This window comes from Suricata suricatta, chromosome 17 (assembly GCF_006229205.1).
Source record: "Suricata suricatta isolate VVHF042 chromosome 17, meerkat_22Aug2017_6uvM2_HiC, whole genome shotgun sequence".
In the NCBI taxonomy this organism is placed as follows: domain Eukaryota; kingdom Metazoa; phylum Chordata; class Mammalia; order Carnivora; family Herpestidae; genus Suricata; species Suricata suricatta.
Window position 1 is genome coordinate 2,223,155 of NC_043716.1, and position 14,807 is coordinate 2,237,961.

The window sequence follows — 14,807 nt, forward strand, 5'->3', positions numbered from 1 at the left end:
GAGACAGGATTCTCGCCGTCCTGGTGCTGCTGCTACTTGACATTGGGGTGGGGAAGTTGGACCAGCCAGAGATGCAAGGGCATAATCGGTGGAAACCATTTTGGAAGTCTCCCGCTACTGTGTCAAATACGAAGGTGGGAGGAAGCCACTTGTCATCCATCCCTCTCCCAGATAGCTGGATAGTGTCTTCTCATCGGCTAAAATGCCACCTTTTTATGAAGGACTTCCTTAATATCCCAATTTAACGTATTCCTTCAGATACTTTGTATCACACCATCTTGTTTAATTTCCTACATAGCCCTTGTCGCTTTCTGCAAAGATGCGTAAACCTTAGGGAGGGCAGAGCCCTTGTTCTGCTAGCTTACTCATTGTTGTATTTCTCAGTGGCTAGTACAGTACTGGGTAGCAAGGAAGAGTTCAATAATAAATACTTAATGAATGAATGAAAAGAGACGGAAGTGTGAAGAATTTGGCGAATGAGAAGCAAAAGAGGATCAAAACCTACAAAATCGAGTATAGCGCTAGCGCCCTCTTGACGGTGAGAGGGGGAGTAGGTGCTTTAAGAGTGACCGAGGGAGACGGTAGGGGGAGCTCAGGCCCTTCCAGCGGAGGCGGAAGCTTTCGGACTACAACACCCAGCAGGCACCAGGAGCCCCAGGGCTTGATGGGTACGGTAAGTCCTCGTGACCTGTTACGTACGTACCCCTCCCCTCTCGCGGGTGGCCCGCGAAATCCGATCGGGAGCGAAGGGCCAATCGAAAGGTGCGGCCAAATCCCGCGAGAGCGCGTGGACCTTAGGGACAGAGCGGGCTGCGGGACACGGCGCTTGCCACCTTCCTGTCCCCGCGTCCGCCTCGGCCTTCCCGGGGTCTTCCGCCCCCTCCCGGAGGAAGGGGGCAGGCGCAGTGGGTGCTCCAGTTCGGCATCCGGAGCCGGGCGAATCCTGAGTCAGGGCGGCTGGTGGCCCGCAGGGCGAGGGTTGCCCGGCCGAGGGGTGTGTGGCCGCGCGTCCCCGGCAGCATGAGCAAGTCGGAGGCGCCCCTGTTAGCTCCGGACCCGGCCCCCGCCCCCGCCCCGGCCAGCCTCTCTCCTCAGGCTTCCCTGACGGATAAAAACCCGGACCCTGAACTGATGCCACCGCCGGCCGATGGGGACGAGCCGCCGCCCCGCTTGTCCCCGGATCCCACGACCGGTGTAGCTGGTTCCCAGGAAGGGGGCGAGGAAGTCTCGGCTTCTGCCTCCGCTCCCCTGGAAACGGGATTCGGAACACCTCGGGAGCTGAGCCCTCGAGTCGAGGAGCCAGAACGTTCTGAGAATGTGAGCCCTCCTGCAGAAGAGACGGACAGGCCGGAGTTGGGGCCCGGAGAGGCCGCGGCAGGGGTGTCCGAGGAAGCCCCTCCGGAGGATGAGGGATTCAGGTAAGGGGAGACGGCGTGGACGCAGGGGTCCGCCGGGGTTGGGAGCGGGAGATGGCGTGGACGTGTGTACTATATCCTCTTCTCCGCGGGTCTTCCGCCGCACTTCTCCAGGCTCATTTCTTCCTTGCCTCGTTGTCCCCCCATTTTCTTTCCAGCACCTGGAACTACAGCTTCTCCCAGCTACCTCGATTTCTCAGTGGTTCCTGGTCAGAGTTCAGCGCCCAGCCCGAGAACTTCTTGAAGGGTTGTAAGTGGTAAGTAAGGGTAATGGGGCGGGGGATATCCATGCCCGGGGTTTTTACCACAAAAAGACCCCCAGTTATCTTGGAGAAGGGTCCATCAAGGGGGGATTTGGGGAGAAAGTAGGAGTTCCTCTTGGGTTGAGTTTAAATTTCACCTAGAATTCCGTATCTTCTACTTTTCTCAAGTTCTCAGGGCGCTTACCCACCCCAGAGAGAGCACGGGCACCTGGAAAATGGAGCCCTGTCCAGCTTTCTGGCTCTTTCCCATTTCTAGGGCCCCTGACGGTTCCTGCATCTTGACCAACAGCGCTGATAACATCCTGCGGATTTATAACCTGCCGCCCGAGCTGTACAATGAGGGGGAAGAGCTGGAATATGCAGAAATGGTAAGGGGGGGGGCCGCCTATGGCCTCTCCAGACGCGGCATGTTTCAGTCCTTTGTGTAGACAGAGAAAGTAGAGTCCCCGCGTTTTCCTCTCCGCAAACAGAAGGTTTCTTCACAGACGTTCCCAGGTAGCACATTCTATCCCGGACGGGAAGATATTTAAGGCAGTGCTTGTCCCTTCTTTAATCGAGAGTGTGTGTTTTCCATCAAAGAATGGTGGATGTGTTGAAGTGGTGAGAAGGAAATAAATAGAACGAGGAGGAAGTAACCAGAGGAGACCGCTTTATTCATTTGCTTATCTTAAGTTTACTTGTTTTGAGAGAGAGAGAGAGAGAGAGAGAGAGAGCATGGGCGTGCACAAGTAGGGAAGGGGCAGGGAGAAGGAGAGAAAAAGCCCAAACAGGCTCCACACCATCAGCACAGAACCGACTCAGGGCTCGAACTCCTGAACTGTGCGATCATGACCTGAGCCACGGTCAAGATGCTTAACTGACTGAGCCACACAGGCGCTCCTAGAGGGGATCACTTTATTTTAAAGAAAAACAAAACTTTTTTTGTCTTAATGTTTATTATTGAGAGAGACAGAGTGTGAGCAGGGGAGGTGCAGAGAGAGGGGGAGACACAGAATCTGAAGCAGGCTCCAGGCTCAGGCTGTCAGCACACAGCCCGTCTCGGGGGCTCGAACTCACAGACCGAGAGATCATGACCTGAGCTGAAGTCGGTCATCCAACCGACTGAGCCACCCAGGCACCCCTGAGGGGATCACTTTAGATGAACTGGTCAGAAAGAGGCTCTGAAGAAGAGACCGTTGAGCTGAGACGTGAAGGGTGATGGGATAGGTTATGTGAAGAACATTCTAGGAAGAGGCGATGATGTGACCGAGACCCAGGGTTGGAGGGAGCTTTGTGTGTTCAAGAAACGGATAGTAGGCCAGTGTGTCTGGGCTGAGGCTGGTGAGGGGCAGGGGGCGAGGATGGATCCCACAGGCCATATCCTGTCGGATCTGGGGGGTAGGCCCTCTGGGGTTTATTTGGGGGACCCGGGGGAGTTTTGAGACCGAAGACTGTGGAGTGCCTGGGTGGTCAGTGGCTTAGGTGCCTGACTTCATTCAGCTCAGGTCAAGATCTCATGGTTCGTGAGTTTGAGCACTGCATTGAGTTCTCTGCTCTCAGCATGGAGCCTGCTTGGAATCCTTTGTCTCCCTCTCTCTGGGCTCCTCCCCTGCTTACTGTCTCTCTCTCTCTCTCTCAAAAATAAATAAACATTACAAAACAAAACAGAAGAGTGAAGCAATGGCCGAAGTTTAGGGAGTGGGTTGTGGGGAGCAAGAATGAAATCGGGGCTTCATCAGGGTGCGTTTCTCATGGTCCCGGGGAGGAATGGCAGTGGCAGGAGACACGGAGAGGCGGGGATGGGTTTGAAGTGTATTTCCTAGGACTGGACGTCAACCGGATGTGACAGTGCAGGGAAGGAAGCAGTCAGGTGTTGGCAGCCCCGGGGGGACGGTGGTACAAGGTCCTCAGCGGAGGAAGCGGGTAGGAAGAGGCATTGAGATCAGAGGAGGGAGTCGGGGCTGTGAAACGTGAGGCTGCGGGGGAAGCGGGGCTGGGATGTACTTTGGGGCGTGGAGGCGCGTGTGGACGGTACCTGGTGTCTCGAGAGAACAGATTCAGTGTCAAGACCGCGCGGCTGGAGGAGGAGGCTCAGGCAGACCCCCGAGCGCCCCAGCAGGGGGAGGTGGAGCGCAGGACAGATGGCAGAGGCCGAGGCAGGGTCAGGTCTGATGCTGTTGAGGGTGGGACATGGACAATGGCTCCAGACGACATCAGTGGCTTTGGCAAGAGCACTTTCTGAAGAGCGACGGAGGCAAAGCCGAGTAGAGTGGGTAGAAGAGGAGGCATAGACGGTTCTTTGGGAAGGTTTCTTGTGGAAGGGTGTCGAGAAGCAGAATGGTGACCAGAGGGAATGTGGGGCCAAAGAAGGGCTAATGAATGGGGTGCCTCCGTGGTGTCAGGAATAACCCAGCAGACACGGAGGGCCTGGTGCTGTTCGGAAGAGAGGGGGTGACAGGCCCCTGGGAGGCTGGCTGAGGACAGCATCCGGAGCCCATCAGAGGACTTGGTTCGGTGCAGAGTCCTCTCTGGAAGTAGGAAGAGAGGCAGCTGTTCAGCGGCTGGAGGCTGTCTGGGTCTCCTGTCTCGGCTTCCCAGGGAAGCAGGCCGGGAGGTCACCTGCTGAAGGAAGAGGGTGTGTGGCGGGAGCGGCGGACAGTTGGTCCTGGAGAGTCAAAGTCCCAAACCTGCAAGGAATGTGGTGGCGTCGCCATCCCGTGCTCCGTGCGCACTGGAAATTGGCCGCTTTCCATTTAAGGTGAGATCCGTTACCTTCACTGTGCACCTGTCCCCAGCCGGTGAGCTGTTTTCCTGCGTGTGACACGAGGGTGACGGGAACGGCGCCCACCTCGTGGGGTCGTCGTGAGCGACAGAAGAATTAACGTTAACGCATTCGGATCGGTGCCTGTTTTGTATCCAGTGAACACCGGCTGTGGGTCTCAGCTGGGTCACTCGTGGAACAGCAGGACGGCGTGGCTGGGGGGATGCCAGCGGGGACCCACAGGCCTGTCTTGGGCGTCTGCGGGGGCAGCCCTGCCGCAGTGAACTCAAATGGAAAGCGGAAATGGAAAGCAAGGAAACGGATCATCAGTGTGTTTTTGGTGAAGCAGAATAATTGTGGAGAGAGAGCAAGTCAGTGGGACAGCTGGCTAGGTGGGGCTGGTGGCCAGAGATCACGGTATGACCGGGCCAGGATTATGGGTGTGGTGGCCGATGCCGAGGCTGTGGGTGCCCAGGAAGTCAGGGAATGGGAGAGACCCGAGCGTTGGATGGATTCTTTCACGGATTCGTTTATTCAGCACAGTTTTTTGTGTTTTTTAATTTTAACTTTTTTAATGTTTATTTATTTTTGAGAGAGAAAGAGCACGAGCAGAGGAGGGTCAGAGAAAGAGGGTGACACAGAATCTGAAGTGGGCTCCAGGCTCTGAGCTCTCAGCACAGAGCCTGACGCTGGACTCGAACCCACGAACCGTGAGATCATGACCCGAGCCGAAGTTGGATGTTTAATCGACTGAGCCCCCCAGGTGCCCCTATTTGATTAATTTTTTAAATTGACATCCAAGTCAGTTAGCATATAGTACAACAGTGATTGCAGGAGTAGATTCCTTAATGCTGCCCCTCAGCCCTTCCCTCCTCCACAGCCCCTCCGGTAACCCTCTGCTTCTTCTCTGTACTCAAGAGTCTCTTATGTTTTATCTCCCTGCCCCCATGTTTTTACATTATTTTTGCTTCCCTTCCCTTATGCTCATCTGTTTTGTATCTTAAAGCCCTTATAAGAGTGAAGTCGTATGGTATTTGTCTTTCTCTGACTGACTAATTTCACTGAGCATAATACCCTTTAGTTCCAGCCACGTAGTTGCAAATGGCAAGGTTTCATTCTTTTTGATTCCCGAGTAATACTCCATTGTGGATACACACCACATCGTCTTTATCCATTCATCCGTCGATGGACATTTGGGCTCTTCCCACACTTTGGCTATTGTTGATGGCGCTGCTGTGAACATTGGGGTGTGTGTGCCCCTTGGAAACAGCACACCTGCGTCCCTTGGATAAATACCTAGTAGCGCAGTTGCTGGGCCATAGGGTAGTTCGATTTTTAATTTTTTGAGGAACCTCCACACTGTTTTCCAGAATGGCCGCCCCAGTGTGCATTCCCCCCGGCCGTGCGAAAGAGATCCTCTTTCTCCGCACCCTCGCCAGCATCTTTGCTGCCTGAGTTGCTCACGTTAGCCGTTCTGACGGTGAGGTCCTATCTCGGTGTGGTTTTGATTTGTATTTCCCCAATGATGAGTGACATTGAGCATTTTTTTCATGTGTCGGTTGGCCATCTGGATGTCTTCCTTGGAGAAGTGTCTATTCCTGTGTTGGCCCTTTTCTTCACTGGATTATTTGTTTTTTGGGTGTTGAGTTTGGTTAGTTCTTGATAGTTTTGGATACTAACCCTCTGTCTGGGATGTCGTTTGCAGATATCTTCTCCCCTTCCCTTGGTTGCCTTTCAGTTTTACTATTGTTTCCTGCGCTGTACAGAAGCGCTTTATTTTGAGAGACAGAGAGAGACAGTGTGAGCAGGGGAGGGTCAGAGAGAGAGGGAGACACAGAATCCGAAACAGGCTCCAGGCTCTGAGCCAGCTGTCAGCACAGAGCCTGACGCGGGGCTCGAACCCACCAACCGTGAGATCTGACCTCAGCCGAAGCCGGACGCTTAACCGACTGAGCCCCCCAGGCGCCCCAGAAGCGCTTTATTTTGATGAGGTCCCAATAGTTCGTGTTTGTTTTGTTTCCCTTGAGCATCTGACTCTTGATTTTGGCTCAGGTCATGATATCATGGTTCACGGGATCGAGCCTTGAGTCAGGCTCTGCACTGACTGCATGGAGCCTGCTTGGGATTCTCTCCTCTCTTTTCCCCCCTTTCTCTCTCTCTCTGTCTCTCAAAATAAATAAATGTTTTTTAAAAAAAAATTTTAATGTTTTAATTACTTTTGATACAGAGAGAGACAGAGCATGAGAGGGGGAGGGGCAGAGAGAGAAGGAGACACAGAACCGGAAGCAGGCTCCAGGCTCTGAGCTAGCTGTCAGCACAGAGCCTGACGCGGGGCTCGAACCCACGAACGTGAGATCTGACCTGAGCCGAAGCCGGAGGCTTAACCGACGGAGCCACCCAGGCGCCCCCAATAAATGTTTTTTTAAACAATGCAGAGAAGCTGGAGGGTGTGGAAGTGAAAAGATTTGGAAAAAAAAAAAAAACAGGAATGTTAAAAAAGAGAAAAGCCATCACTAACTACCTCTCTACAAAATTCAGCCCTTTAAATTTCCCCCTTACTTCCCGAGCTCTGGAGAGTGTGGAGGCTTTTTGCGTCGTTGTGTTCTGCTAGTAGACGGTGGTGTATGCTGCTTCTTTGTTATTTTTAACAGTCGTGTCCTAAGCGATTTCCGAGGGGTCTCCAGTCTCCATAGATATCATATTTAGTGACATCTGAGGCTACACTGAGTGCCTGGGATTGATGGCTTCTTACCTGTTGCCCTGTGCCAGCATTTGGGTTGTTTCCGGGATTTTTGTGTCCTGAGTTACTCGGTGAACATCTTCATGTGTTTTGATGGAGGTTCTTTTCATAAGAGAAATTTGACGAGGAAGAAGTACTGTAGGTCAGGAGTATCAGTATTTGTTTTACGTCTTGTGAGACAGAGATCCAGTTCGCCTTCAAAAGCTCTTCTGCCTTTTTTCTTCTTCTAAACTGCGCTGTTGGCAGTGTGAGCGTAGCGGCCCTGCCACAGCCGCGCACGTCACATGATTGCACTTCGTGTGTCTGCACGTTTGGGATTTGGAAATGGGTACAGCTCGTGTGGGTGGGGGGGGGGGCACTTTTGAGTACTTCCATACACCTCTTTCTCCTTTTTTTATTTTTAATGTTTGTTTATTTTGGAGAGACAGAGTGTGAGTCAGGGAGAGGCAGAGAGAGAGGGAGACACAATCTGAAGCAGGCTCCAGGCTCCGAGCTGTCAGCACAGAGCCCGACGCGGGGCTCGAACCCACAGACCGTGAGGTCATGAGCCGAAACCAGACGCTTACTGGACTGAGCCCCCAGGCGCCCCTCCATACACCTGTTTCTTCTCCCCAGCCTGGTTTCTTGATTCCTCTTCTCCCTTCTATGCCTTTTCACAGAGCTTTCGGGAGCTCCTGCTCCTCACTCCCCAGCCTGGGCCCTGAGTTCTGTCCCTGCCCTGGGGCCCTTGCCCGAGGCCTTGGCTCCCTGCAGCCCTACTGGGGTTGGGGCAGCCAGCGTACCTCAGGTTTGGAGGGGAGCTGTCCTCATCCCCACATGCCACCTCCAGACGCCTGCGTTCTCTCTTTGTGGAAACGTTTCCTTTGCGGCTTCTGCTGTTCGGTTCTCCGTCGCTCACCAGGGACATGGGCACCTCGTGGCTGTCCTGTGCACCCCGAGTCTTTCCACCATCTTGGTGACCTCAGGTGTGCAAACCGGAAGCCTGGTCTCATAGTTTCCTTTTCCCTGACTTCCCCCCCATTTCCAATTAATTGCTAGATCCCACCGAGTCCCCCTTATCTGTGATGCATTTGCTTCTCTCCACTCCGCTGTCCCTGCTTTAAGTCAGGTGTTATTGTTGGGGCCCCCTTGTTACTGGAACCGTCTTCTGTCTGCGCTCACCAGGACATTTCTCACTGACTGCTGCCGATGCCCTAGGTGTCGGGGCACCGCAGGGAGCCGCACACGTGTGGGTGCTGCCTCCTCTGGTGGGTCCGATGCAGGGTGAGGAGCAGGGGCCTGTAGGAGCGGGGAGCGGGCACCTTGCTCCGCCACGAGTGGGGGGGGGGCAGGGAAGGCTTCGCAGGGGAAGAAGCATCTAAGAGACCGGAAGCACGATTAGCGTTCAGCCTGGAGGAATTGTCAAGGGAGGCAGAGGAAGAGCGTTCCAGACCTGGACGCTGCTGTGCGTGAAGGCCTGTAGATCGGAGTACGGTGTGCTGGCACCTTCTGGGAGCTGGGAGTCCAACGGTGGGATGTAGAGATTCGAAAGGGGTGAGTACAGAGGGATGAGCCGAGAGGTGGGTCGGGGGTGGACCTCGGTCAGGAGATTGGGATCTATACTGAGGGTTATGCAGACTCTTTGAACGGTTTAAGGCGACACCGGACGGATCCCAGCCTAACGACCTTGTGGTCGCGGGGTGCAGCCCTGCTGGGAGGGCAGGACAGCTCGCGGGCTAGCGGAAGTGCGGGTGGCTTTGCATGGGAACGAACCGGCATGGACACGTTCGGAGAACCCCTGGGCGGAGGGGTTGGCAAGATTGAGACCCGTCCCTGGGTCTCGCGTGGGCTGGACCAGGCATGGAAAGGGGGCGCTGGGTAGGAGAGGTCAAGGCCACGGGTCAGATCTGACTCTCAATAATTTTGATGTGGAGCCTGGGGGTGGAGACGGTTTGGAGGAGGCGGAAGCTGGGTCCGGCACAGGCTGAGTGCGAGACACCAGGCCGCCCGGCGCAGGCAGAGACTCAGGTCCTGGGTGCGCCCAGCGAGTCGCCGACAAGGGCTGATACCCAGATGATTGAAAGACTCCCTTCTGATCAGTAAGGAAAAGCCAGTGACTTAGAAAAGCCAGCGGAGACTACGGAAAGCTGTACTACGCGGCTAATGAGCCTAGATGAGGGCCTGGCCTCCGCGGTCACGAGGGAGATGCAGACTTGCACTCCAGGGAAATTCTCCTTCACAGCCTTTACAAAAATTATTTTATTTTATTTATTTATTTTTTTTAATTTTATTTTTGAGAGAGCGTGAGCAGGGGAAAGGTAGAGAGAGAAGGAGACACAGACGCTGAAGCAGGCTCTGGGCTCTGAGCTGTCAGCACAGAACCTGACATGGGGCTCGAACTTAACAAACTGCAAGATCATGACCTGAGCTGAAGTCAGCCGCTTAACCGACGGAGCCACCCAGGCACCCCTAAAAAAATTTATTTAATGTTTATTTTTGAGAGAGAAACAGAGCATAAGCAGGGGAGGGGCAGAGAGAGAGAGAGGGAGACACAGACCCCGAAGCAGCTCCAGGCTCCCAGCTGTCAGCACAGAGCCCGACATGGTGCTCGAACTTCCAAACTGTGAGATCATGACCTGAGCGGAAGTCGGATGTCCAACCGACTGAGCCCCCCACCCCCAGGCGCCCTAGCTTAGCCCTTTATTGTTCCCTGGTCTCAAAGGAACACATGTGCTCTGGCGCCTGATACCGTTGGTATTAAATGTAAGGGCGTGCAAGACGATGGTAAACGTCCTCTGGGTGTTTTTTGTATGAACACGTTTGTACAGAAATGCGTGGATACCTCTGAGGGAGGGTGTCCTTAGGAAGAAGTTTTAACCGATTTAGATTTGTATTTTCTTTGTTAAGCTGGGCGGGGGAGACACAGGAGGTTTTAAATATACTTCTTTGCATGTTTGAACTGCTTAATAAGTTTTTCAAGGATCTAATGGTGTCCAGGAGGTGCTCAGTAAATATTCGTATCCATGGCTGGTTCATGGTTTCTGTGTGTGGGGGGGTGTTATTTTATTTTTTTTTATGGGTATGTATTTTGGGGCACCTGGGTGGCTCGATTGGTTAAGCATCCAACTTCGGCTCAGGTTACGATCTCACGGCTTGTGAGTTTGAGCTCCATTTTGGGTGACAATGAGCCCTGCTTCTCTCTCTCTTCTCCCCCTCTCTCTCTGCCCCTCACTCATCCCCTCTCTCCCTCAAAAAAAAAAATTAAAAATAAAGTTTACTTCTGGAGAGAGACAGAGAGCACAAGCAGGGGAGGGGCGGGGGGGGGGCGGGGACAAAGGATCCAAAGCAGGCTCCACGCTGACAGCACAGAGCCTGATGCAGGACTCGAACTCATGAACCGGCAGATCATGACCTGAGCCAAAGTCAGACACAGGCTCAACCAACTGAGCACCCCAGGCGCCCCTTACTTATTTCTTCTTAAGTGTTTAAAAAGCAAAAGGAGAAATCTGACCTCACACTCCGAGCTGATCCTTGAATGTTGAGATCAGGGATCTGTTCTTCGTATTAACTCCATTGGTCTTCTCCTCTGGCTAAATGCCGGCAGGCAGTCCTCCTCTGTCCTAAAACTGCTGGATGCGCGAGGCTGCCTCCTTTCCCTGCCGGTGACCCCGGCACTGCTGCATGTCTATCCAGGCTCCTGTCCTTCGAATGGCGGAAGGTGACACCATCTATGACTACTGCTGGTACTCTCTGATGTCTTCAAGCGAGCCCGACACGTCCTAGTAAGCGATGTCCTTTGCCTCCCCTCCGCCCTCCCCTCTCAGCGCTCCCCCTCCAGGTTTCAAGGGGATCCTGTACTGGGAGAGAGTGAGGGACTGCCGGGAGTCTCGGCGCACCCTTCCACGCAGGCTGAGAGGGCCGGCCTTCCTTTGACAGCCCTGGGGCCTCCGTGTCCGTGTCTCTCTCAGCGTGGCCAGCAGCAGCCGGGAGAACCCCATTCACATCTGGGACGCGTTCACTGGACAGCTCCGGGCATCCTTTCGAGCCTACAACCACTTGGTAGGGGCCTCCCCGCCAGCTCCCAGGGCTCGGCCTCGCCCTGCTCCCTCCCTGGCGCCGGCCCGAGACCACAGCACGCCCCCGTGTGCGCTGCTTTCCTGCCCGTAGGACGAGCTGGTGGCGGCCCACTCACTCTGCTTCTCCCCGGACGGCGCCCAGCTCTTCTGTGGATTCAACAGGACCGTGCGTGTCTTCTCCACGGCCCGGCCTGGCCGCGACTGCGAGGTCAGGGCCACGTTTGGTGAGCATGTGTGCCTCCCGAGGGAGGAGGCAGGAGGACACTGCCACGTACAGAGGGGCCTTGCGTGAGCCAGGGGACCCCCCTGTCACATCATCTTCAGCACCGCCCAGGGGAGGCAGGCCGGACTTAGTGGGCAGAGAAGACAGATCAGGGAGGGGCAAAACTCTCCCAAGGTCTGTCTGTTCACTCCCGAGCCGGGCTCTGTCGCCTGTGTGCTTTTTGATCTCCAAAATCCCGGTATCTCTGGGAAATTGGAGGTGAGGCTGACTGCATTTTCTTCTAAGCCTTCAGCTTTCCATCCCTTAGAGAAGAAACGGATCTGAGAAGGAAGAAATAAGTCTTGAGCATTTAGGTCCCTTGTGGGGATAGAAGGATCTGGGGAGCATCAGAGATGTTTAGCCTGCTTGTGACCAACAGGACAGGAGAGGCTCTGGTCCCCCGCGCGTGGGACAAGAGACAGAGTCCGGTTAACGTCCGGCGTCCTTGCCCTGTCCCTGACTTTGTTCCATCTCTTTCTAGCAAAAAAGCAGGGCCAGAGCGGCATCGTCTCCTGCATGGCCTTCAGCCCGGTCCGGCCGCTCTATGCCTGTGGCTCCTACGGGCGCTCCCTGGGCCTGTACGCCCTGGATGGCGGGTCCCCTCTAGCCCTGCTGGCGGGGCACCAAGGAGGCGTCACTCACCTTTGCTTTCACCCCGATGGCAACCGCTTCTTCTCAGGAGCCCGCAAGGTATAGGTCACGTCCTGAGATGGCACAGAGGGTGCACAGAAGGCGGCGCTAGGGCTCAGTCGGGATGTGTTGGGGGCCGGACGTGGGAGGAAATTAAGCCAAGCTAGGGGAGTGTCTGGAGACCTTGAGGGAAGCAGGGGTGCCTCGTGGGGGGAGGGCGAATGGGCTCCAGGCCCCTGGTCTGTGTCGTCAGGATGCTGAGCTGCTGTGCTGGGATCTCCGGCAGCCTGGCCATCCGCTGTGGTCCTTGAGTCGAGAGGTGACCACCAATCAGCGCATCTACTTCGATCTGGACCCGTGAGTGACCTGGTCCTTCCTGCCCAGGGTCCCAGTGCCCCAGTGCCCCAGGGATGTCAGAGCCCAGGTGTAGGTCTTAGCCCCTGGCGGTGAGGGGTCCCTGCCCCAGGGTGAGGGCTTGGTGTCTGGGGTCCCTGCCCCAGGGTGAGGGCTCGGTGTCAGGGGTCCCTGCCCCGGGGTGAGGGCTCGGTGTCAGGGGTCCCTGCCCCGGGGTGAGGGCTTGGTGTCTGGGGTCCCTGCCCCGGGGTGAGGGCTTGGTGTCTGGGGTCCCTGCCCCGGGGTGAGGGCTCGGTGTCAGGGGTCCCTGCCCCAGGGTGAGGGCTCGGTGTCAACAAGCTTCTCTTCCCAGGACCGGGCAGTTCTTAGTGAGCGGCAGCACCAGCGGGGCGGTGTCTGTGTGGGACACTGGTGGGGCTGGACACGAGGGGAAGCCAGAGCCAGTGCTGAGTTTTCTGCCCCAGAAGGACTGCACCAATGGAGTGAGGTCGTCAGTCAATGCCACGGCCACAGACCCTGGGGCTTGGGTTGGGGGGGAGGTGTTGAGGGAACAGGCACCCTCTCAGGGTACCGACTGACCCTGCCCGTCTCTCTCCAGCCTACACCCTAGCCTGCCGTTGCTGGCCACCGCCTCGGGTCAGCGTGTGTTTCCAGAGCCCACGGAGAGCGAGGACGAAGGGGAGCAGGAGGCGGACCTTCCCCTGCTTTCCATGCGCCACGTCCACCTTGAATGTCAGCTCCAGCTCTGGTGGTGTGGGGGGGCCCCAGACAACGGGGTCGCTGATGCCCACTGGGGCAGGGAGGGCCAGGGGGCGATGGAAGCGAGTTGATATAAAAAGATTTTATATGATGCTGGAGTCTTTGTGTCTTTTTGGGGAAGCACATGGTGGAGACAGGGCCTGGCGGGGTGCTAGTGGGCTCCCTTGTCCAGGCGGGGTGGGGGCGGCATGTAGCTCCCGACACCGGGGCTGAGAGGTGGGACTAGGCGGGAGCCAATGGGGCTGCGGAGCTCGGCGTGAAGTCAAGGGAGTGGGGGTGGGGCTTCATGCCATTGACTGGCCGGTTGCTAGGCAACTCGGTAAACTGAAGGGGGGAAACCTGTTTGAAATCTCAGTCCCAAGGTGGGGGCGACAGGGGTCAGGGTGAGCGTGGTTGAGCAGGAGTGGCAGGAGCCGTGTGTCAGACTGTTGGGTGTGACTGTGTGAGACTGTGCAGACGGTGACAGACAAGCCACCCGCTCCCTCGCGCTCGACACTGTTTACCACCCTCCAACGGCAGAGGGACCATTACTCAGCTCTGGGGGAAGGGGAGCAGGAGCACCCGCCTCTCCCCTGGACTCCCCCAGGAGGCAGGCGACTAAGTGGCCAGAGTCAAGGACACATAGGAAAGAGTAAAGGTGCTGAGGAACCACAGAAGTCACATTCCTTATTCCCCGCTAGGTGCGGGCAAGGGCGGGAGTCTTCCACTGGGCAGCTGTCCCTGGTCCCGTTTCTCCATCTATCCGGTTGGTTGGGGGCTGGGGGAGTATGTTATTTCAGGCAGTGCCTCCTCCCCACCCCCACCCTCGCCAGACCCTGAGAAGGGGGCTCTGAAGAGACTGTCAGCAGGGGATCTGCTTTGGGACCTCACCAGCAGAGGGAAGGGACTAGGGGCCTATGACGGCTGAGGCGGGAGGAATGTCACCTCTGCCCAGAGATGCTGAAAGCGAGGGTTCTTACACCCAAAAAGGCAAACCCTCCTCCCTTCCCCCAGGATAATTGGAAACAGCCCTTCCGGCTGAATGTGGGTCTGGGGAAAGGTACTCTGTTCCCGCCCCCAGCCCCGCTTCTCCCCACAGCCGTCCAAGAAGGGCCCGAGTTTACCCCCTTCAAGCCTCGCCTTCCACCCAATCCCAGGTAACGGGAGAGGGCCCAAGAGCCTGGCACAGACACCGACCCTAGGAGGAGGAGTTCGGCGGCCCGGGTTAGGTTTCTGCCTTTATCCCAGACTCCCCGTGTGACCTTGGGCAAGTCACGGGGCCTCCCCAGCCTCAGTTTCCCAACCCCTGCAATGGGGAGCCTGCAGCTCTGCCCCTCCCACTCCACACAGGTAGTCGCGACGGCCAACTCAGCCACTTCGCAAAGTGCGGAGGCTTCAAGGTTATTACTATTCTCTCCAGACCTGCCGGGAGCCGCGGCGGCGCTCCGGGCTGGGGGTGGGAGGAGGAGGCTGCGGGAGCCACGGGGGCCGGGCTCCTCCGGGTGGCGAGGGCGAGGGCCTCTCTGGATCCGAAAGCGGAAGGTTCCAGGCGCCCGGGCGGCCCGGAGGCCGGCGGGGGAGCCGCGCCGGGGCCGCTGCGGGGGGCGGCG

The 14,807-nt window shown here is 56.4% G+C and overlaps 1 protein-coding gene and 1 long non-coding RNA gene across 3 annotated transcripts; one reads left to right on the plus strand and one right to left on the minus strand.

Moving 5' to 3' along the window:
• Positions 1-59: 59 nt before the first annotated feature.
• Positions 60-13,309, plus strand: WRAP53 (WD repeat containing antisense to TP53). Of its 2 annotated transcripts, XM_029927152.1 has the most exons (10): positions 69-1,418; positions 1,574-1,672; positions 1,935-2,046; positions 10,831-10,919; positions 11,106-11,196; positions 11,305-11,437; positions 11,957-12,165; positions 12,359-12,462; positions 12,812-12,946; positions 13,058-13,309. In XM_029927152.1, exons 1-10 carry the CDS (start codon positions 1,021-1,023, stop codon positions 13,287-13,289), a joined length of 1,602 nt encoding a protein of 533 aa, XP_029783012.1. In that variant the 5' UTR covers positions 69-1,020; the 3' UTR covers positions 13,290-13,309. The 2 variants fall into 2 exon arrangements, with proteins under 2 accessions (XP_029783013.1, XP_029783012.1); XM_029927153.1 differs by lacking the exon at positions 12,812-12,946 and having other exon boundaries at positions 60-1,418.
• A 392-nt stretch (positions 13,310-13,701) lies between these two features.
• Positions 13,702-14,801, minus strand: LOC115281721. Its single transcript, XR_003904384.1, has 2 exons — positions 14,620-14,801; positions 13,702-13,975 (listed from the first exon to the last, which is right to left on the minus strand). It is a non-coding gene; the product is annotated as an uncharacterized LOC115281721 (long non-coding RNA).
• Between the last annotated feature and the right edge of the window lie 6 nt (positions 14,802-14,807).

Coding starts and splice junctions, on each gene's coding strand:
- WRAP53 (XM_029927152.1), top strand. CDS start 1,021: ATGAGCAAGTCGGAGGCGCCCCTGTTAGCTCCGGACCCGGCCCCCGCC. Junction 1,673..1,934: donor TTCTTGAAGGGTTGTAAGTG/GTAAGTAAGGGT, acceptor TCCCATTTCTAG/GGCCCCTGACGGTTCCTGCA. Junction 12,166..12,358: donor TCTTCTCAGGAGCCCGCAAG/GTATAGGTCACG, acceptor CTGTGTCGTCAG/GATGCTGAGCTGCTGTGCTG.